General features: G+C 27.0%; 3 protein-coding genes across 5 annotated transcripts; 2 read left to right on the top strand and 1 right to left on the bottom strand.

Moving 5' to 3' along the window:
- Positions 1-3,648: 3,648 nt before the first annotated feature.
- Positions 3,649-4,958, bottom strand: LOC126549496 (mitochondrial import inner membrane translocase subunit TIM50-C-like). The gene has a single exon (XM_050198867.1). The coding sequence runs from the start codon at positions 4,839-4,841 to the stop codon at positions 3,720-3,722; it is 1,122 nt and encodes a 373-aa protein (XP_050054824.1). The 5' UTR covers positions 4,842-4,958; the 3' UTR covers positions 3,649-3,719.
- A 4,634-nt stretch (positions 4,959-9,592) lies between these two features.
- LOC114120846 (protein lin-37 homolog) lies at positions 9,593-13,769 on the top strand. The gene is made up of 8 exons (XM_027982896.2): positions 9,593-9,755; positions 9,824-9,920; positions 10,612-10,716; positions 10,778-10,889; positions 12,581-12,754; positions 12,817-13,006; positions 13,142-13,290; positions 13,513-13,769. The coding sequence occupies exons 3-8, from the start codon at positions 10,638-10,640 to the stop codon at positions 13,526-13,528; spliced, it is 720 nt and encodes a 239-aa protein (XP_027838697.1). The 5' UTR covers positions 9,593-9,755; positions 9,824-9,920; positions 10,612-10,637; the 3' UTR covers positions 13,529-13,769.
- A 2,173-nt stretch (positions 13,770-15,942) lies between these two features.
- Positions 15,943-23,337, top strand: LOC114120836 (peroxiredoxin-like). Of its 3 annotated transcripts, none has more exons than XM_050206440.1 (8): positions 15,943-16,079; positions 19,835-19,933; positions 21,654-21,735; positions 22,264-22,408; positions 22,471-22,606; positions 22,681-22,809; positions 22,878-22,983; positions 23,045-23,337. In XM_050206440.1, the coding sequence occupies exons 2-8, from the start codon at positions 19,901-19,903 to the stop codon at positions 23,131-23,133; spliced, it is 720 nt and encodes a 239-aa protein (XP_050062397.1). In that variant the 5' UTR covers positions 15,943-16,079; positions 19,835-19,900; the 3' UTR covers positions 23,134-23,337. The 3 variants fall into 3 exon arrangements, with proteins under 3 accessions (XP_050062397.1, XP_027838684.1, XP_050062400.1); XM_027982883.2 differs by lacking the exon at positions 15,943-16,079 and adding an exon at positions 19,584-19,763; XM_050206443.1 differs by lacking the exon at positions 15,943-16,079 and having other exon boundaries at positions 19,770-19,933.
- The last annotated feature ends 850 nt before the right edge of the window (positions 23,338-24,187 follow it).

Here is a 24,187-nt window from a genome sequence, read left to right as displayed (position 1 = left end):
ACAGTTACATACTCACATATATAATAACAAAATTATTATGCCTACCTGCGTGGCATTCTTAACTTTCATTTTCGAAAAATGTTTAAGTTCTATATGACTCCTTGTAATTTTGGGGCATACTTTTAGAATAAACTTCGTCAAATTCTAGTATTTAACAGAAATGTTCCCATTTTATAGGATTTTTACTATGATGTACCTGAAAAATAATTTCATTTTTTATAATTAAATTTAAATTAATGATATAATATAAAATACCTATTATTAACTTTTAAGTGTTTTTGCTGTATCATCCAGTTTCTAATGTTTTTTATAATGTATTAATGTAAGGAGCATCAAAAAACATGAAGACTTTACGACTTTCATTAAAAGGATTATCAAAAGAGTTATTAAAATCTGATTGATTCCCACTTACACTTATAATGTCTTACACATGGTTTTATTGGTCAAAGCTCCATCACAAGTCAAACCTAATACTTGTAGTCCAGTGTCTTCCAATAATAAGATATACCTTAAGACTAACTGAGCCAAATCAACACCTATGAATATTTTTAGATAGTGAGACAAATCATTTAAATCTTTAAAATTGTAATGCTTCAAAGATCTTTATATTGTTTCAGAAATAAAAGCTAAACTATAACTGGGAATTTTACTTTTATCCAGTACTTTTGATGTGAACACTGCTATAGGCTGAGTGACATTATCAGCTAAACTTTGCCACATAAAAGCAAGTCCATCTGGTCAAGTAACTCAGAATTTGCAATTTTTCTACAAATTTCATTTCCGAAATCTAAACCAGTTTAGGTAAGGTTCCTACTATTAACACTTAAGCTTGTTCTTAAAAATACTTTGTCTAGGAGTAATACTCCTTTTTTTTTTTTTTTTGATCAATAGTTTAGAGTACAAACATTGGCGGACACGGGGGGGGGGGTTCAACCTCCCTCCGAAATGAATAAATGATTAATTTTAATTGCAGTTATACTCACTTATGAACCTTCAAAAAATTCTAATTTTTTTACCCCCCCCCCCCCCAATTTTTTATCTGTGTCTGCCCCTGAGTACAAATTTTTTTTAAAAACTTAAAAAAGCTGTTGTCAAAACCACATTCCCCTTTAATTGCCAATAAATGATTTCTAATTGTATCTACATATAGTAGGGATAACAACTTTTGATTCTTTAGAAATTTGTATCCAGAAGATGAGCTGTAAAAAAAATTAGTTAAAACTAGTGTGTTCAGTATTAATGATGACTCAAGTCTTAATAGAAATAAATAAATAGATTTTGTTATAAATATTACCGAATTTGAAAAAGTAAGCATAACAACATCCAGTTTTATTTCAATAAAAAAACATCTCTTGAAACTATCTAATTTTTATTATTTTTCTATTAAATTAATAAAAGATATAATATTCTATAGTAGGTATGGTTTAAATGTGAAACAATTTATTATTTAAATACATGGTCTATTACTAAAATGTTTAGGTACATATTGTTTAATTATATGATTAAAATTAATTGTTTAAGTTGAAACTTGTAATAACAGCATAAAAACACAAACTTAAAAGTTACAGAACATTTTTAAATAATTAAATACCTAAATACCTAGGTTTATATTTAATTTGTATTTTATATTTTTATTATCTTTAGTTATTAAATTTCTCTCGCAGTATGTAATCTTGGACCTTTATTAATGTCACAAGTACATTATTATTATTATTATTATTATTATTATTATTTAGATGGTGTAACCGGCTATAAGTGAGAAAAATCTCTATAGAATGTTAACAAAAACTTCTACATTTGATACACGGACTAAGATGTATATTATATCTATATGTCCATGATTTTATATAACATATGCTATGGGAGGACATTCTATTGTTCAGGTAACATGATGTACCTATCCAATATTATCAATCATTTTTGTAATAATATTTCTTGTAGAATTTGTCTGATACTGAAAATTATGTTAATACTCCCTGGGAAGATTTATTTGCTTCATGTGAACGTATTCATTAAAACTTTCTTAGGAATTAAGGTCCATTCTAAGTCAAAGGTAATTATTCCAATACTTATAATATATCTATTTTCATTTTTTTAAATTTTAGTTAATTCTCTATCTACTATAAACTATAATTTAGGGATAAACGAAAAGCATGAAAAAAAGTATCAAGTTTTACAAAAAAGTTTGTAATTCCTTTAAATAACAGTGAACTTTACAAACAATTAGTGTTTTGTGGAATGATATGTTTTTGATTACAATAAATCTTTAAAAACTGGTGAGTCATTTTATATTACACTGTATTTATATTAAAAGAAAATTAACAAGGTTATATTTTTATTATAATTTTATTTTTAATATTTATAATTGACTTTTGGTTAACTAAATAGAATTCCATTTAAACAATATAAACTTTTTATTACAAATAAATTTTTCTTTTTAGAAAATTGTTCAAAATATTTTTAGTTAAGGCACTAAATGATCCAAAATACAAAATAATAAACCTCCTTTGAAGTAAAGATTATTTTCCATAGCCACTAAATTTAATGAATCATTGATTGGTATAACTGATGAATGAATATAAATTCTTAATCATTTGGCTTTCAACTGGAAATTACTTACTAATTAAGTAGCAATGTATCCTGGAGACTGTTATTATATAATTTGCACTGTTTAATAATACTTAAAATATTTATAGGTTATTGGAAATTAAATACTTAAATTTAAATTGATACATTCATAGGGAAATTCCTTAACAATATTGAATTTTATCAAAAAAAATATAAAAATCTATTAAAACTGTTCCAGTCCATGTAAGTATTAAAAATCATTATTATTAGGGATTTTATACTATTGTGTACAAAAAGTTAAGTTATAAAATTAGTAATTTGTACAACATTTACTATTTTTGATTATTCAAAAAATTATTCTATTATTATTGTAGAAATGTACCAAGTACTACATGGTAGTAGAACAAATAGAAAATCTCAGCTTGTATGGAAATGTGTCTACAAAAGATGCTAACCTAAAGATATAAAAATGTATTTTATCCAAATAGCAAAATTTCCCGATTTACAATATTGTGGTGTTAGGATAATAGTTCAAATTCTTTGTGAGTATTAATTATATTTTAATGGTTTAATTTGAATATTTTTCTTCAATCATCTTTCCAATTTGAATAATCCATCAACTAGTGTCTAGTGATATTTTAGTATTTTCACAAATGGTTTGGCTTTTGTTTACGTATCCTTAATTTTTAGCTTACCTACATCACTAACATGAATATTATTGAGAACTTTATAGCAAACATATTTTATTGTCACTTATTATAATATAATAAACACAAATTGGCACTTATCACTGACCACTGTAACATTGAGTATGATTGATTTGACATATATTACTGTATAGTCCAAATTTATTTTTAATTAATATAAATTATTAACTAGGTGAAATAAATATTTAGATCTATATTCAACAAAAGTTATATAATGTTCTATGGTAGTACAAAGTTATTTATACATATATTTACAACATATGATTTTATTAACTAGATATTCCTAATTGACTATTTAAGAGTTGTCAATAGTATTTTACTACTAAGCATAAACAGGTGATTTCTTTAATTAAAAAAATAATAATAGAGTAAATAATATCTACTACTTACTTTATTTTTGGTATAAAAAAAACAAAAATACAAATATGTAATAACAATTAAAAATTATTTTCCATATAGATATTTATCTTTCCACGAGCCTCTTGCTTTATTTATTGGAAGTGTGCCTGATATTTGTTTTTGTTCTTCTTGCATTTCTAATAATTTTCTTTGATTTTCTTTAAAAACTTCAAGTGGATGATCAAACTGTTTATAATATGAGAGTACTTCTCGTACATCATTCACTTCACTTGCTGAAACTACATTTAGAAACTCTGCCAATTGAATCAATTGTTGATCACCATCTTCACCATTCCATCTAGGTATTACCAAAGCATTTTCTCTTTGTAATTTAACTGAATCTGCATTCCAATCAACCATAATAACTTTGGATAAATCACGGTTAATACGGTCAATGTTTTTTACATGATGTCCATCAATATAGTCAGTCGCATTCTTAACAAGTCTATACATAATTACATTATTTTTATCCAAACTATCTAAAATTGGGTAAACATTAAATCCATTTGAAGCTGTGAATACAACTACTTCATAATTTTGAGATACTTGCTCTAGAAAATGATCAACATTTGGCCTCTTTTTAAATCTCCATCCGGTTGTATATGTCCATTCTGGGTGAACAAGCAGGTCTGTCATTTCTATAATCAATGTGTAAGGTGGTTGGATATATGGGTATGGTAAAGGATCAGGTAATAATTTTTCGTAAGAAGGCGCTCTCATTGATTCAAAAAACTCTCTGATTGCCAAACGTCCACGATTAAATAAACGTACTGGATACATATCTTTTTCGTCTTCGTCTTTTTTATAGTAATTGTCATCCATTAGAACATAAAGACCAGAACCAAGAACCATCATTAAAGATGCACCTATGAAAAAGAATCCTATTTTCAAGTTTTTTATGGCTTTTTCTTTTTCCTTACGTCTTTCATCTTTATTCTCGCCAAATATATCTAATGGATCGAGTGCACGTGTCGTTCCTAATGTTTCAGCAGGTTTTTTTTCAGATTGAGAACTGTATAATTTCTTGTTTGACAACGACACAAATGATGGTTGCAAGTTCGATAACAGTTTGAATGTTCTCCTCTCGCATTTACAACATGCTGCTGCCGTTTTGCTCAATATAGAAGTGTTGCATAGACGGAATCCTCGGAATAAAACTTGCGCCATATTTAGGCACCTGAATGAATCTAACTGAGCCGAATAGCCGACTTGCCGACTAAACTACTAAAGAGTAAAGAGTAAAGTTATATATTATATTATAGTAAGTTATATTTCTTGAAGACGGTTTAGTCTCGTGATAATAATTACGCCCGTGATAAGAAATTGTAGCTGATAACTGTAATCATGAGTTTAAATTTTAACTTCAAAATTCAAATTAATACCATCTATTGTAAATACCTCGGTAGTTTCTGACGTTTCAGTACGATTTTTGAGTTAATGAATTTCTTCATCCTGAGTTAGGAAGGAAGATACATTATTATTATAATGTATTAATTTATTTATCGGCTAATGATTAACAATCTTAATTCTAAAATTTGCCTCAGTATAATTTATTACCAACACTGGTGTTATAGTTATTACAAAGAAATCTATTAGTTTCGTTAAATCAATAATATTTCTTAGTTACCATTCATTAACATCACTTTTAGTAGCACGTAGCACATATTGATGTGTTATGCATGATATAGTTGAAACAAATGTACATCAGAATATGATTTTATATATTTTCTAAGGGAAAATAAAAGTGGGTGAGGGTAAATTATTTGATTAGGAATGGGTAAAATATGTGACGAACTAGTGTTCGATGGTCAATACAAATGTTTATCAGAATATTGTATAAATATATTTTTTTTTGGGTAAAAAAAAGGGGAGGTAATGTATTTACTTTCCCCTAGGGGAAGGCGTAAAATATATCTTGGTCACGTGATAGATCGGGTGACGGTTGTGATGAGTTAATGTGACGTGTTGTGGCCTGCGGGTTGCTTGTAATTAGAAATTTTACAAAATTCGGAAAAGCCTGTACTATGAATTGCCTATACAGAGGAGCAAAAATACCATTAACTGTGGGTTTTAAAAGATAATTTTTTAAAACAATAGATAAAAAAGCGAACTATCCAATTTGATTTACGCATTACGCTGTGAAGAAAAACTTTTTTCTGGTGAAACATCCATTATGTGATTAAAGGAATTTTGTCCAAAATTCTCTTCATTCTCTTTCCATTGTGTCGGAACTATAAAATTAAAACTTTAATAATATGAAGTACTTATAAGATTTATTTGAGACATCTAAGCGAAGATTATTTTTACCGTAATTAGAATTAGAGCTTAATTCCATGACAAGATTTTCATTCAAATCGCTTTTCGGCATTGTCATCGAGATGTTCTTTGCCGGAGGATTAAATGTAAAATTGTTAGGTGGAATAAAAGTTTTAGTCACTAGACTTTCATCCCTTTTATGATCACTCCTATTCTGTGCTACATCAATATCCTTTATTTGTTTTGAGATTATGTAATTTACAATAAAGTAAATATGAGGGATTAATCGATTATGAAACTAAAACCTTTTCTTATATATTATAAATGAGGAATATTTTTACTGTTATCACGAGTTGCATTTAATTCCATGACAAGATTTTCATTCGAATCGCTTTTCGGCATTGGCATAAAGAACTCTTTTGCAAGCGGATTCAATTTGAATGTATTAGTTGAAATACAACTTTTGGTCCCAACACTTTCATCCCTTTTATGATTGCTCCTGTTCTGTGCAACATTATTAACTGTAATTGGTTTTGAGACTATGTAATTTACAATAAAATAAATATGAGGGATTAATCAATTATGAAACTAAAACCTTTTCTTATATATATAGTCCAGTCATTTAAGCTTCAAAAAAGGTTTTTTAAAGGAATTTAATTGGATAGTTTTGAAACTTTGCGGTAAATTTGGTTGTGGGTTCCTGATTAATCAAAAAAAAGTCGCAATCGCTCCGAGGTCCGGAAGTGTCCGCCATCTTGGATTTTATGTGCAATTTTTCATTGTTTTTAAATTATTTTAAAAAAATATTCATTTTATCACAAAAATACTTGTACATAGAAATTTTCTGACAAAATTTACAACAAATATGTATATTTATATATTATTAATTTTTGTAGCTTTAATAGGTGAAACGTTAAATCTATCCACGCGTTGTGATATTTGATGTTGCGCGCGTTGATAGTTTATATTATAGGTACTGCACTGTGTGGCGTAGCTAGTATATAGCTACGCGGCGGGCTAAATTGTTAACTAAAAAACGTAACAACACCAATGTAAATGAAATTTATTAACAAAAAACGTGGCAGTGATATAATTGTCATTAGTATTAACGGAAAATATAAGACAGTTTATTTTAAATTGGTCGGTAATCGGATACTTAATAAAGAGTAATATTCATATATATTATATAACATATTATGTAGTGAATAGAATAAATCGATTGAAAATAATGCCATCGTCGGAAGATTTAAGACATTTTGGAAAAATAAATGTCAAAATATTTGAACCAGCTAACGAAGATGGTCTTAAAAATAATATTCTTAACAGCAATTTAAATAATGTTGGTGTAGAAGATCAAATTGTATTACTTAAAAATGTCTAAGTTGAATTTAAAATAGTATTTGATACAAAAAAGTATTTGAATACTTTTATACAACACTTCTACTCAAATACTTTATAACACTTAAAAATAAATGAACATTGAACATTGTTATGTATTTATTTATATTTAATAAAACTCATGATTAATATTTATTTGGCAATGATTAAGTATTTTACATACTAAGGTATTGAGTAGTAACTAGTGACTAACTAAATTTTTATTAATATAACATTATTTTTTATTTTATTATTAATTTACTTTGAATTATTATTATATTCAAATAATTATTTAATGTAATTACAATATCCAATAATCATTTATAATCAGGCGCGTAGCCAGGCGAGGTGTTACAGGTGTAGTAATACCCCCCCTTTTCCGTGGTATACTTAATATGTTTTATCAAGATTAAGATGCATTACAAGTACGATTTATCTTAAATCGATGTATGATATATGTGAAAAATTTAAATATACGTAAAGTAATCAATTTTATGTGTATAGTTTTGTCGCAATTAATTTTGAATAACACCCCCCTTTAGAAATTTCTAACTACGTACTTGTGTGGATCACTATTATATATTATAGGAGTGTTAAATTTGAATCCAATGATAAGTATCATTGTATTCGAAAAACGATTCTGAACGAAGATGATTTGTCAGCCTAGGATATAATTTCCAGTGGTTGGTGAAAAAGAGGGTTTATGTCTTAATGGCTTGAATACACCAACATTTAAGTTATTTCATATTTATTGTAAGCTAAACTTCCCAAACTTATGGAAAATCTTGTATTAAATTGGACCTAACCTAACCTGGGCACCCCCAGACTCTTTGCCCAAAACAGCAAAGGCCCTAATTATTATTATTAATTAAGTGTACATTTTAAATTTTGAAAAATCCAATTATCATTATAAGATATTGTATATTATCTATGTTGCTATGTAATATTTATTACAATGAATAAAATAAAAAAATAATTTTTTTAATGCATGTATATATTTGCTGTACCTATAATGGCTTTCAAAATGACTGTAGTCCCTAATTTTTTGTGTGCACCCTCGGAACCCAAAGTCTGCGCATGCCTATGCTCTCTAGATCTATACTTAGATATCTTAAACCATAGATCGTAATATATAGTGGATAGAGCCATGTCTGCTACGTCGTGCTCTAATGTGTCATACATTAAATATAATATACATAGGTACCAGAACGTAGATTATGATGATCAAATCCAAATGTTGATAATGAATAGTATTTTTTAGAACTCATGGACGGGTTTGTTAGAGTAGATAATAATTGTACTAGTCAATAACCATAGGCCTAAAAAGTGAAGGGTAAGACAAATTACGTATAATTCAGGGGTTAATGAATAGCACCCATGTACGAGTTTGACTTGACTAGGCCTATAACCGAAAGCGGTACAAGAGAAACGACTCTTGGAAATGCTGGCTAAATTTGGTAATATTATATTATATATATTATAATATTCTATCTTTTAATGAGGTCACACCGCCACAGCATCATCGCACGCACGCTTATGATTTGACAAGAAATCATCGGTATATGATTGACGCAAAAGCGTGGGAAGAGCAGATGCACGTGCACTAACCAGTAAGTACCTGCCGGGACCGTGGGAGTCTCTGGACGATATATGAGGGGGTCCCGAATGGGCATATTTTAGACGTGATTTACTAGAGTTAGAGCGAGCACCTTCACGTCGCCCAGTTCAATATTTTTGTCTCCTGCAGGACTTGGAATATTTTTCATAGTTTAATTTATTTAATTATTTGGACTTGGAATATTTTTCACAATAAAAAAACACTTAGAAATATCTCATCGGCATTTAAATTATTTCAACATCTCTACGGTTGCTCGTACGTGGCACGCTACAGGTCCTATCTTTCCTATATGTTAGCAATTTTTGAAGAACATAAGTATAGCCCGGTACAGGCGTAAACATAGCTACGAGTCTCGCGTTGAGATTTCTGATGTGATGTGCGAATCTGTGCACGATCTGCGCATGTGTGTGTATACTCGTCGCATATTGTCATCACTCATTAGTTCCCACTTCCCAGGGAGAGTGCAGGTTTTTGAATAAATATGCGATGAGTATACACACGCATGCGCAGATCGTACATATTCTCTATGCAAGGTAAGACTCGTCGCTTATAATCACGGACTATATAAGATCTTAGATCGTGCCTTACGTATCTTATTATAAGTTCATGGTCCGTACTTATAATGTGTGTGCTTCAAAATATCGGTACGGAACGTGACTTTCAACCATTGTATATATTTTGCATAATATGATCCAAGCCGTAATCTCATAGACCTATAATACTTATGAGGTTTATGCGTAATCTATATAGTTTTAACGTCTTTGGAACAATGTCGACGTTATCAAACATAAACAACTATTTTTAAAATTATCATTATTTTATATTTGCTGGTGAAATATCAAATACCTAAAATATGTTCTAATGGCTAATGTGTTTATTGTTTAATTATTAATTACAGCGAATATTGGTGAATTCAGCTTTAGAATTTAACGTGAAAGTTATCGAGTGTCTTCAGCGTTCCTAGTAACGTTCATTATTAAAATCATTTGTTACTCGTAAGTACTTTTCTGAAGTTAAATGTTTCGACATCATTAATTGTAAAAGTCATTAGTTATACTCATATACTAAGAGTTCATAGTATCTCAGACCATTTGGAAAATTCGTCAATTTTTCTTAAAAAATGTAGCTTTTGTGTCAAAGTACAGGTTGTTAGATATTATCCAACTTATTAATTAATAATTTATGATGCTTAATGATATCATTATTTAATATTTTTATTTATTTGAATTTTTAAAAAAATGGTCTTTATAGCTTGAACTTCTTAAAGTACAACAAGTAAACAAATATTGTTTATCAGTAGTTAAAATTAATAATTTGAGTGTTTTATAAAAAGCCTACTCGTCTTTGTCTATTTAGTAGGCTTTTGAATCGGCCAACTTTGTAGAGTAATAAGAACAATTATTCTTAATGGCCTACAAAATTAATTTTAATAATTTAGTCTTGAATATTATAGAAATTAAATAAAAAATATAGTTGTTTTTAATTGTTAAGTTGTATTTATAATATGCCTATTAGCCATCAGTCCAATTATTAATAGTTTATTACTTTAATACTATGGTCTAACATACAATTTAATTATATAGAATAATAATTATTTATAAGTTTTGTAATATGTAGTAAAACATAATGTTCTTCTATCTATCTTTAAAATATTCAAATATATGATATTTTATTCATTAAATATAGATAACTGTCAACCAATAAAATAAATTATGGTTAAAAAAAGGAAAAGTGTATTGAGATCTTCAACACAAGTTATTGATTCGCCGATGAAAGAACCAAGAATTATAAGTAACTACAAAAATGATATTCAAATTATTAAATATTTAATTACAACCTGTCTATATTTTAGGAGGTAATCATTTGGAAAAGGCTCGTAACAGTTTAAATGAAGCTCTTGACGTTATTGCAAAGAAAGAGCATAAGAAAGCTGATGATGTGACAGATAATGATGTTTTAATTGTGTAAGTATACCTGTATAATTTGAACACTAAGTGATTATAATAATTTTATTTAGAGGCCACTGTACTTGCATGTGTTATCCCCATATTACTAATGCATATCTTACCAAAATATATATCCAGCAGTTCCAATTTTGTGTCTTAGCTTAAATATTAGATTAAAATGATCTATTATCAAACTTAAAGATAAAAATATTATCTATGTTCTCTCATCAGTTGTGTACAGTATTTTAATTTTTATGCAAGTTATGAGTATGTAAAATATTAATATTTAAAAATACTCATAATAAAAATATTGTAAAAAACTAATAAAATAATATAGATATTGTTTCCACCTTTAAATTTGATGGTCATTACACTCTAATATTTAAGCTAAACATATAACATTGAACAGCTGAATGTATGTATTAGTAAGACATGGGAAACATATACGGGTACAACAGTAAGTTAAGATTTTTTTGTAACTGGATGAAAATTAGTCATGAGGTTATTCATATAAGTAGAGACCGGAATTGTATGCATTTACTTGTTCATACTGAGTGTATGTACTAAGTACTTATACAAGGATTTGAAATGTGGGTATTTTTGTCCAATTGATTCCATAGACCAAATTAAATTTTGCATATAATGACATATTTGGAAGGTTGGGGCATATTTTTTTATAAGTACATATAATGTATTTATTTTTTATAGTCTTAGTAAATCAAATTATTTCATGATTTTATTAAAATACTAACAATCCAATACAAAAAACAACCAGAATAATAATAATAGTAAGTTATATAAACTAAAAATATAAAAAACATAAATTAAAAACATTCAAATGACAAAACCGGCCTTCTGAATAAAATAAATAATAATATTAACAACTTGTTCAGATTTGGAATTTAGAATGAAGGATAAATTGAATGGAACATTCAAGGAGTTAGAAGAAATTACAAAGTTATGACGTTCTATAGAGAGCGAAGGACAGTCGAAAAGATTATATGTTAAATCACAGATGCTTTCTTCCATACGAGGAGGGGGTATTAAATAGTGCCCTTTTTGAAGATTGTAGACGATTAAACTGAAAAATGGAAGATCTAGACAGCAATACATTTTTAAACCAAATGTTAAATTATGTCGGGAAAATGGATTTAAATCTGGAGACAAAATTAGAGGGTAAATTATTCCAATTAGCAGACCAAAGATTAGAAATACTATGTCTTAGAAGAAGGGTAAAGTCTGACCTAGGAATTAGGGGAAAAGGAGAACTAACAAAATTGGAAAAGAATTTGGCTAAGGAATCAGCGATCTCATTTCCGAAAATCCCCACATGACTAGAAACCCAAAGAAACTAAGTATCAAAGTCTAATTGGCCAAGGTTAAAAAGAATAGACTTAATGCAATTGGAATTTTCAAATACTGCCATACTGGCAACAAAAAAAAAATACTGTCAACACAGTATAGGATTTTTAAAAACATATAATGATGTTTTTTTTATTTATATTTAAATATTTTGTTGTTGAAAGATTCAACACTCCTAATTTTGTTTTATTTGTTCTAATTTTTGTAATTGTTTAAATTAATATAAATTTATGATGAATTTTAACGCATATAAGTACTTTGTATATTTGCCATGTTTTTAGTGCATATAATTCCTGTCTCTACTTATAAGAGACAAAGTATTTATTAACAGTGTTCTTGTATTATAGTGAAGAAAACGATACAAATAAACGAGTAAAGAAAAATGAGTCCAAACAGGAAGTTAAAGATTCATTGGTATTAAAATTACGAGATCGCAGCATTGATTTAGCTTCTTTTACCAATAATTCAGTAATGTACTCTATATGTCGAGCTTGGATAAAAAATGATCCATTATCAGCAAGGTAATAATAAGTTAATCTAATGTCCAAAGTTATGAGATTAATTACCATTCTTTATACTTTAGACAAGTAAAAAGTAAGAAATCAGAAAATTTTGAACGTTCACTTAAAAGTGAAAATGAAACATCTACAATCGAAGATTATGTCTATAAATTACCACCACCTAAAAGCAGACCTGAAAATGAGACAGATATAATTCACAGAGTACCTAAGAATTTACCAAGGGATGTAATATCCACCATAGACACTAAAATTGTGAGTGATATATTACAATTTGTATTTCTCTTTCCCAAAATCTTGACCCAAAATTAAAAAATTATTTTAAGATTATGTATAGTTTGTATTCATATAGATTTATAATTATTTAAATTAAATTATTATACGTTTTAGAATATTGAAGAAGTTCCTACAGTTAGTGAATTACTTAATGAGCACAGGAAAAGATGGGTTTGTGTACGACAGCAGTGGATTAAATTCAGTAATGAAAATGATGCCCGCTACGCTATGTCTAAAAGCATTTTGAGTTCAATGTTAAACAAGTAATTTAAAATATACTTAATCATCAATATATATTGTAAATAATAAAATGATTATGAAATAACTAGTAACAATCATAAAACAAATGTTTTATTTAAACCACTTTTAATGTTTATGATGAATAATTAGAATATAAATTACATTGTTTAAAATCAATACATAGTGCTATTTTATTTCTATTTTTAAAATTTTTTTAAACATTGAATGTATGTATTTTTTTACAGAGATAATAATGTTTAGTATCATCAGTATACCAGTCTACAAGAAACATAATATTTTTATTGTATATTGAAAATTTAACTTTGTTTATTCCCTTATAAATTTAAATTCAAAGTATGGTTTAGAAACAATTTTATTTTAGTATGATTCATAACACTTTTATTGTTGTAACATAACAAAAAATTTTATTTATCAACCATAATATTGTGGATGTAAAAAATGACTAATAAAAAATGTTGTAATAAAATATGCACATAAATAATTATAGTAAAAAATTTTAACTTTTATTAGTAGCTACACCTATATTATTCCTTTTTAAATGTTATATATATTTACACAAACAACAGGTGTACTGTATGTTTATACACAAATTTATTATTTCATATCCTAATATTTTTTTTTTGTACATAATGATAATGTGACTTAAACTATTTTAAAAAGTATAAGTATTTATTCATTTTTACTATTATACTGTAACAACATAATGGTTAATATATATGAACATTACAGACGTAATTAAAATTCGAATGATTGCCAAGTATAATTTTTTTGACAAATTATAGTTATAAAAAGTGTCCTCAAAATGGATTTAGCCTATTCGGCTCCTGTTTTACAAAAAGGTCAATTTCCAAATGACTTGTCAAAAAAGGTTCACAAACAGATAAATTTCCTGACGTCAACTATAAACCCAGTCAGTGTTTTTAACACATAGGAGTTGCCTACCTATTATATATTACCATACTGATCTATGAATAGTACGATGGGAGATAGGAGCAATACTGATATCATTGTGCCAGTGCCAGACCGATATTCTGCTCCAGAACAGTACTTTTTAACGTTGAGGTGATTAACTGAAACGTGATGGTTGCAGAAATCAGTGGCAATAGGTAGATATATATCTCCCTGCTTGACTTTCTTTTTTAACTTTTATCACTGCATTAACTGGTATAAAAAAAATTAAAAACATATTTAAGAAATTCTATGAAGGAGTTGAATATTCCCTATTCACTAATGAAATATTTGTTGTATTTATTAATTGTTTGTATTTTGAATATTATTTTAATTTTAGTCCAGATTCAATGGGCTTACAAAGCTTTACATTCATAATCTAACCTTGGTACAGTTTGTTATGTAAATGATAAATAAATAATTTATTATTTAATTCATATTATTTAAAATGTTATATGCTATAATTATAAGGTTTATGCACCTACTACAAACATATATAATTAGGCCTCGGATATTAAAGCATGTGCTTCTATTTTAGATTCTAAACGACAACGAAATAATGAATATTGATTTTACAATGATGTGTGTGTGTTTTTTTTGTGTGTCTGTGTACAGGATAACTTGTTGAAAATATAATGTTTCAATTTCAAACTTCGGGAATGGTTTCCAATGGCAAAATGAATATGCTTGGTGCATTATAGCGGTCAAATAAAAAATTTTCCAGTAGTTTTCTAAAAAATCGGGGAAAAAATAAAAAAAAGTGACGGAAAACGGAAATTTTTACACAAAACTAGCTTTCGACAAAATCGATTTTTTTATATAGTTTTAATTCAAAAAATTATCACTGTAAATATTTGTAATGTTCACAAAATGTTTAAGAATTTTTTTTTGAAGTGTCGATAAAAAAATTTTAGGTGCCTAAAAAACTTTGAAAATGTAATATACAAAGATTCTTATAAGTTGTTCTCATTGTAGTTAAAAAAATCAAAAATCGTTAGTCACATTTTTTTTTTAAAGTGTTTAAATTTCTAAATTTTACGATAAATGTCAAATTATGAAAATGTACAAGTAGGTAATTGTGTAGTTAAAAATTCATAAAATTTTTTTACTTATATTTAATGTTAAAAAATTCAACACTTACCTATAGTTTTCCATAAGTTTTTCTTCAAATAAACAGCTATATAGAAATAACTCGAAACGTCTAATGTTATGACTTATGAGCGTTTGAATTTAAAATTTTTACAAAATTGCTTAACGATAACGATTTATCCTCGACGATTTTAAGTATTTGTCACTTGTTGCACCTGCGTGCTTCGCCCCCGACCCCCGTGGATAGTTGTTTGCAAATTCTGGGGCTGTTTTTTAGTCTTACAGTTATTTCGATCTTAAAATGCTAAAAGTGTTTATAAATTTTCATAAATGTACTAATTATAGATAATAAAAACAATTTTTTTTCTCGCATTAATATCATTATTCTTACACCCGGGAAATATAAGTATTATATAATAATATTATAACTTCGTTAAATGAATAACAATAATAATGATTATTAAACAACAACATTGGGCATTCTGTAGGTTTCCTCTTCATACAGCCAATCAGCGTGCTATATTTACTATACTATTTTTCTATTGGTTATTATTATTATTGGATGCGTTATAACTTATAGCCTATTTTAACTACTCGAGTCTCTAGATTAAGTTCGTCAGTCGTAGTTAGAACACAGTGATCTATACTTCAAACCCCGCAGGACCGTTCAAAGCATCGAGCCGTTGTCACATCTCATATATGTCGACAATAGGTAATAATTGATTCATCGTCGATTCTATACACACATTCTGAGGTTAGTCGTGAATTTTAATAAGTACGCTTTAAAAAATTATTTTCATATACACCTAGTACATATTAAGATATTATACGTAGAAATTTAATTTTTATAGGATAGACATAAAACTTATTTTGTGTAACCTATTAGTTATTAGTTTATTACTTATTACTTTCCTTTTTCGAAACAAATGAAATAAAGGTACACATATGTAGGTACTGTTACCTACTATAGGACCACGTAAATATGTTACATTTTCACATCAAATACCTACCTAGTGTGTTTATGTGTTTTGCTCTTAAGTTTTTAATGCTTTTATAGTATAGATTATTAAAAAAGTCGTAGATGTTTGAAAATTTCACCTGTTATTTAGATTGGCATTTTCTTTACACGATTTAATTTTCAAATTATTTCGCTTATTTTTATACTATCAATAATTGGAATTTGAAATATTCGTTTTTGTTTAGTTTATTTTTATAAATATCGATAAAATTTTTTTGCCTAAGTCAAAATACTTGAAAATGTAATACAAAGTTTCTAATTAGATAGTCTTATAGTTATTCAAAAATTATAAGAATATATTGGTACCTAAATTTTTTTTTATTAGCATTTGAAGTTCAAATATTGACAAAAATTCGTCAAAATCATGAATACTTGCAAATTATTTTGTAATTAAAATTTATAAAAAATTTGTGTTGTGGCTAAGAGTTGAAAATTGAATACAAGATTTTACATAAGTTTGGCTTACAACAATTATAAAAGAACTTGAATTTTGCAGTATTTAGGTCATTAAAATATAAACCATATTTTTCACCACCCACTGGAAAATATATCCTAGTCTGACCAATCATCTCCGTTCATAATTATTTTTCGTATACAATGATATCTACCTATCATTGGATTTAAATTTAATACATACAAATAATTTAAAGTAAAGGTTTCCCAAAATGTGTAGGTATTATAAAAATTTTGTAGAAAAGTGCTATATAATCTTGGGCAGTTGGGCGAAAAGGGCAAATAGTTTTAAAATATTTGGTCGAAAAGCGAAAGGTAATTTTTGGGCATACGGGGTCTTGCCCTATTTGTTAGCCTAGGATATATTTTCAGCTTTGTAGTGAAAAAGGTGGTTTATATTTTAATGAACTGAATACCTAAAAATTAAATCATGTAGGTATACAAAAAATGGAAATTTAAACAGTTGGCGTAGGTATATGTTTCAAGTTTTTACGATTTATTATTTTTAACTATAACAAATATCTAAATTTATTTGGTAGTATAGGTACCTAAATCGTTATTTTACAAGTGAATTTTTGATTTCGTAAAAATTAAAACAGGTAGGGTAACATTTTAGATTCTGAACGAAGTGATGAATGTATTGATTTACAATGATGAGTGATTTTTTTTGTGTCTGTGTACATCATAACTAGTCGAAATAATACTTCAATTTCAATCTTTGGGGGGGGTTTCCGATGGCAAAGTGAATATCCTTGGTGCATTTTTAGAGGTCAAAAGTAAACATTTTCCAACAGTTTTCAAAAAAATCGATTTTTTAGATGGTTGTGATTCAAAAACTAATCACTGTAAATACTAAAAATGTTCATCAAATGTTTATGTTAGTGTTATCTATATACAGTTAAATTTTCAAAAAATTTTGACTTTTTTGAGTTATTTATAGACCACTGCAATTTTCGATTTTTATGAGGTTATTTTTTTGAAGTGACGATAAAAAAATTTTGGATGACCAAAAAAATTTGAAAATTTAATACAAGGTTCCTTAGGTTACGAGTTGTTTTTATTATAGCTAAAAATAATTAAAAATCGTTGTCACAAATTTTTTTTATAGTGGTTTATAGATCAAATTTTTACGAAATCTATCGAAAATGCGAAAATTCGAAAGTAATTTTGAAGTTGAAAAATCATAAAATTTTTTGTGTTAATAACTAAGGATTAAAAATACAACACTAATTTTTCCATAAGTTTTTCTTCTAGTATCTATAGAGAAAACTCAAAGCATCATTGTAGGAAAAATTTTAAGTGTGTTTGTATTTTAAATTTTTACGAAATATCGTTACGATAACGATTTATCCACAATATTATTCAGAAAATATAAGTCATAGTCCATAGATACTTGAAAATTTCACCAATTATTTAAATTGGCATTTTCTTTACATGATTTAATTTTCAAAATATTTTGACTTTTTTTGAGCTATTTATAGACAACTGAAATTTTCAATTTTTCTGAAAATTGTTTTTTTATGTGTGGATAAAATCTTTTTGGCCCTATCAAAATACTTGAAAATTTAATGCAAAGTTCCTCATAAGTTATTATTATAGTGATTAAAAAATTATAAGAATACATAGGCACAATTTTTTTTTATTAGCATTTGAAGTTCAAATATTGACAAAAATTCGTCAAAACTATGAATACTTGCAAATTATTTTGTAGGTATATTTCATAAAAATTTTTGTATAAGTAGCTAAGAGTTGAAAATTTAACACAAGGTTTTTCATAAGTTTAGCTTACAATTGTTATAAAAGAACTTAAATTTTGTTGTATTCAGGAAATTAAAACATAAACCACCTTTTTCACCAACCACTAGAAATTATATCCTAGGCTGACAAATCATCTTCGTTCAGAATCGTTTTTCGTATACAATGATAACTATCATTGGATTCAAATTTAACACTCCTATAATATATCATAATGATCCATACGGCACCCAATGTACAGCAGAGCGGTACTCACTTGCCCGCTTTTTTTTTAATTGGTCAGCGCTCAACTTCTTTTATAATTATTATAAGCTAAACTTATGGAAAATCTTGTATTAAATTTTCAATTCTTAGCTATTTATACAAAAGTTTTTATACATTTTTAACTCTAAAATAATTTGCAAATATTCATAATTTTGACGAATTTTGTTAATATTTGAACTTCAAACGCTAATAAAATTTGCCTGTAGGTATATTCTTTATTCTTCTAATTTTTGAATCACTTTAAGAATAATTCATGAGGAAATTCGTAGGTATAAAGTTTTCAAGTATTTTGACTAAGGTAGCTAAAAAAATATTATATTTTAACTAAGATTTCTTGATTTATAAAAAAATATTAGTTTATTATTTTTGATGGCTATTACGAATATAATTGACGATTTCTCGTTTTTATTTCTACTAATTTTTCGGTTTTATAACTGTGACAACTATTACGGCTGCCGAGTGCCGGCGATAAACTTTAATTTGCCTGGGCGGCTGGGCTAATGAAGGTTTTGAACAAACCTGTATCACTTTTTTATTGAACGAAGAAAAATAAGTGACTGTTTATCGAGAAAAGCGGCTTATTACGTTAACGCCGTGTGTCTGAATTAATAATGAGTAATGACTATAAAGATCAATTAAAAATGGATTAAAAGTTCAATTCAATAATTTAAAATTAATTCGCTAATCGCTTATCCATATTCCATATCAACCGGTTGATAAGATTTTAGAGTTGATAAAAATGTATAATATAAAAAAAAATTGTAACTTTTCCTAAATATACCTTTAGGCTATAACCTATGTATTATGTTTTAATGTTTTCTATATAGGTGCCTTCTCATTTCACTGCATTATCTAGTGAATCACTTTATCACTTATATAACTTTAACAATACCTTCTAGTATTGACATACTATATTTATTTACGGTCATCTGATCATCACTTCTTGGGGTTCGTGTTTCATTCTGTTACATAACTTACCTAATATACCTAAAGTTACAAATTTAAATATTTTTTTTCAGTTTCGTTATCGTTTGCCTAAAGTGACGTTGTACCGCAGTTCATAATTTACTATTATATTGGACATCATGTTTAGAAAATTTGCATCAGCGGTTCCAACAGTAAGCCAACGTTTTTAATTTTATAATTTATTCTCTAAGCTCATTATCAAACACCATTTTTAAATTTTTGTAGTAGGGCTTTGGTAGTTGTTAAAAGGAAATGGGTACCTATAGCTAGTGACAGTTGTAGTATGAATAGCTGTTTTATAAAACGATTGTTTCATTAAAAGTAAGGACGGGTTTCCTCATGATATCTGACTTATTTCTAATTTACCTATGTACTTTTGTGTGGGTCTTTCACTTATAAACAGTAACAATCAATAGTATTGAATTAAAATTAAATTGTAGGGCAAAAACTATTTCTCGTAACTCACAACAAAAAACTTTTTGTACATTTTGTACAGGACTGACCAAGTGTTTAAACACACCTAAGCAAACTTGAGTTTTACCGCTCCTTACATAGGTACTATACATCAAATATTTTTTTTTTATCTATAATACAAAAATGTTAAATGCCGCCCTAGGTGTAGACCTATGTTGCCTACCCCTTGAGTCAGGACTGCTTTTGTACCATAAATAACTATATAACTTACCAGCAGTGGTGTATTGGAGGGTATACGGGGGTATACGGTGTATACTCACTTCTCAAGTTTTTTTTTTTTAGCCTATAGTCTCTAAATAAACGGCGATACGCGGGTATACGGCCGTATAGCCCCGTATACCTATAAGAATTTTCTGTGATAAAAACAAAATGTTTTGTAAATTTGTAATTTTCATTTATCAAAATTGATAAACCTATGCGAGAGCTATAATTGAGTGCTCACACTATTCATGAATCTTGTGAATTTTATATTTTAAATTAAAATGGACTAATTTGTTATAAGAAAATCAAACATTCAATTCATTTGCCTACTTTGTAGTTTTTATGATTAATTTTGTGATATGTGAGTAACAAAATACAATTCTCAACACTTGGAATAAAATACCTGCTCAACATTTTAGTGCATATTTTGACTATTTTGGTTTTAAGGACCATAATATATTTAATTTTAAGAGTACATTTAAAATAAAAAGGCGTGGTTTAATGTGTTTATGTTTTTCATTGAGTTAGTTGTTGAAAAGTATTTGTATATTTGTAATCTGATAATTAGAATAGAATTTGGTTGTTACTTTATTCGAGAGAAGCGAGAAAAAAAATTTTTGATTTATTTTTATAGTTACAATATCATTGACACCTAAGATTTAGAATGCGTATACCCACAAATATTTTTAGCAATACATCACTGCTTACCAGAGCAAATGGTACGTATGTTATTTGTCTACCAGTTGTTTATTTCTATTCCCTTCGGTCTGGTGAACATAATTATACATTTAAAGTTTACAATGTTTACATAAATAGTATATTGGGGTATATGCGGTTCCATTCATTGAAAAAAAAAAAAGGTTATAGGTTCCAGCACCACTGGTAACAATTTATTCATGGTGGTCATTTATTTTATATAATTCATAGAAATAAACAGTTCATACCACCATTGTCCATTGTTAGACAATGATTTCCCCTGAGAAATTATTTTAATGTAATTAAAGTAATCAAGTATGATTATGATAAACATGTAGATCTGGTCATTACTGAAATGGCTAGACATATAGAAAATCTATCTTAACAGTAGAATTTGTTTTTTAGACTGTAGTCAGAAAAAAAAGGTAATGATGATTTGTTTTATTGGAAAAGAGATAAGGATTACATTTTAGATTTATTTTAAATATTTATTTATTTCAGGTTTGCTTGGCACAAAAAAATTTCCAGAACATTCCAAAGTTTAATCCAATTGCAATTACTAATTCAGTTTCACGATCATTTTGTAAGTACAAATTGAATATTAAGTAATCTTATTTATTTTTAATTTTAGCTTTTGTTATTACTTACTTATGCTAAAAATGATTGCTCAATAGTTATCTACATTATAAAATTTTTTCTTGTAATTTAATATTAAATAAATAATAAATAATGTTAAATAATTTTGGTACATAAAAATTCTTCTTGAGCCATTAATAATGATTTTAAGTCCCTCACCCAACTAAATAAAAACATTTTAGATGACTAAAAAAGTTTTAAAAATACTAAGTTCTTACCTATTTTTTTCTTGCTGGTAATTCATACCATAAATATAAATATGGACTTTATAATTGTCAAAGAAATTATACAGAGGTTAAGTGAAGGTCGATTTATTGATATACATATAAACTGATATTCTTATAAAATATGAACTAATTTTGATAAAATCATTATTAAGTCATTTATTTATAAATAATTACATATTAATAATTATATCTTAAAATTTGCTTGTTAAGTTTATTTAATGATGAATGATGTTTGTTTTTTTTTTTAGCTTTATCTTCGGTGACTAGTGTTAAGGTACAAGAACCTGCACCACAATTTGAGGGTAAAGCGATTATTGATGGACAAATAAAAGATATTAAACTATCAGATTTTGCCGGAAAATACTTGGTTTTATTTTTTTATCCTTTGGATTTGTAAGCTATAATGATTATAGTAAATCAAAAATATGCTGATTTTTATCTTGATTTTATTTCAGTACATTTGTTTGTCCTACTGAATTAGTGTCATTTAGTGATCACATTGATGAATTTAAAAAAATTGGTGTAAATGTAGTTGGCTGCTCATGTGATTCACATTTTTCACATTTAGCATTTGTTAACACTCCTAGAAAGGTTAATTTGCATTAAATAAAAAAAAACTAATTTTTTCATATTTACTTATTTCTTTGTTATATGGATAATTATAGCACGGTGGTTTGGGTGGATTGTGTTATCCACTATTATCAGATTATAAAAAGGAAATCGCTAAAGCTTATGATGTTCTTATTGAACCTGATGGCATACCACTCCGTGGCCTCTTTATTATAGACCCTAAGGTAAATAACTATAATTTTAAATTTTAATTCTTTAAAAAATATGTTTAAATTTAATCATATAATTTCAGGGAATAATAAGACAAATTACTATTAATGATCTGCCAGTTGGCCGTAGTGTAGATGAAGTTCTAAGACTTGTTCAAGCTTTCCAATTTGTTGACAAACATGGAGAAGGTAAATATATTAAATAATATTTAAATTATTATTAATATTTAAATATTATTTTATGTTTTAGTTTGTCCAATGAACTGGAAGCCAAATAGTCCAACTATTAAACCAGATCCAAATCTTTCAAAGGAATATTTTGATAAAGTCAACAAGTAAAATATAGATCAATGCTGAAAATACTCAACAATATTTTTACAGTATTCAAAATGAAATAAGTATATTATCTTACAATAAAAAAAAAGATTATTGTGAATTTTTCTTAATTTTTTAAGCTTAAATGTTTGGTTGCAAAATGAAAATATTAAGTAGCGTATTTTAATGAATATACAATAAAATAAATATATTTATTCAGATTCTTAATGGTAGTAAAGAACCAATTTTTTTTCTTTTATTAGTTTTAAAATAATATTACTTGCGAAATTGGTATCATGTAAACAGATGTATAATATATAGTATTGAATTTAGATGTATGTAGTTATGAGTGAATAAATTAAATGAAACAAACAAAAAAACAAAAATCAAACAGAAAACAAAATAAAGTTTTGATAGCCAAAACTACAAGGAAAAAAATGTGTACCCAAATTAATATTTTTATAATTTGGTTGCAAATAGAAAAGTATCATTAAATATATTAGGTAAATTTGTCGAAAACTTATTTATAAAGATGGTGTGGCTTGGTTAGGTTTTAGACTAAGCTCATGTCTGTCTTTGCTTGGAATTATTTTTAGTATGCAATGTTTTATCAATTAAATTAAAATTTAATATATACATTACAATGATTTACTTTAAAACAGGGCAAAAAATTCAGTAAAAGTATTAAATGTTAGTGTGCTGTTGTTTTGATATTAAATTGAATTAACCTATCATAAATTTAAAGATAAGATTATTATCTTGGGCCTCATGGTAAGATCTTATTGATATTATTTCTAAGAAGTTATGATCATTTTCAAAAAAGTATATCATCCTCTCAACTGTATTTTTTATATTTTTATTATTGCTAACTTGTGTAGGTTATATGCGGTATATTCCATAACACTAGAAGTACTAGGTAATAACATAATAATTAATATATAATAAACTCAATTATTCATAGACATGTTGATTTTTTAGCAACAAGTAAGACTTATTTTTTTATTTAACTCTGGTTTTTGTTTTGGTTTAATTTTGGCAATGATTATATATGTATGGTCTTGACAACTTGTTAACTTTT

Source organism: Aphis gossypii, chromosome 1, assembly GCF_020184175.1.
Source record: "Aphis gossypii isolate Hap1 chromosome 1, ASM2018417v2, whole genome shotgun sequence".
NCBI lineage: Eukaryota > Metazoa > Arthropoda > Insecta > Hemiptera > Aphididae > Aphis > Aphis gossypii.
The sequence above is the reverse complement of the archived record's forward strand: the minus strand, read 5'-3'. Positions and strand labels throughout refer to the sequence as shown.

Excerpts from the sequence above, each read along its gene's own strand:
- LOC114120846 (XM_027982896.2), top strand. The coding sequence starts at position 10,638 with ATGGTTAAAAAAAGGAAAAGTGTATTGAGATCTTCAACACAAGTTATT. Across the intron at positions 10,717-10,777 it reads GAAAGAACCAAGAATTATAA|GAGGTAATCATTTGGAAAAG; the intron begins GTAACTACAAAA and ends TCTATATTTTAG. Across the intron at positions 13,007-13,141 it reads CCACCATAGACACTAAAATT|AATATTGAAGAAGTTCCTAC; the intron begins GTGAGTGATATA and ends TATACGTTTTAG.
- LOC126549496 (XM_050198867.1), bottom strand. The coding sequence starts at position 4,841 with ATGGCGCAAGTTTTATTCCGAGGATTCCGTCTATGCAACACTTCTATA.
- LOC114120836 (XM_050206440.1), top strand. The coding sequence starts at position 19,901 with ATGTTTAGAAAATTTGCATCAGCGGTTCCAACA. Across the intron at positions 21,736-22,263 it reads TTCAGTTTCACGATCATTTT|CTTTATCTTCGGTGACTAGT; the intron begins GTAAGTACAAAT and ends TTTTTTTTTTAG. Across the intron at positions 22,984-23,044 it reads TGTTGACAAACATGGAGAAG|TTTGTCCAATGAACTGGAAG; the intron begins GTAAATATATTA and ends TTTATGTTTTAG.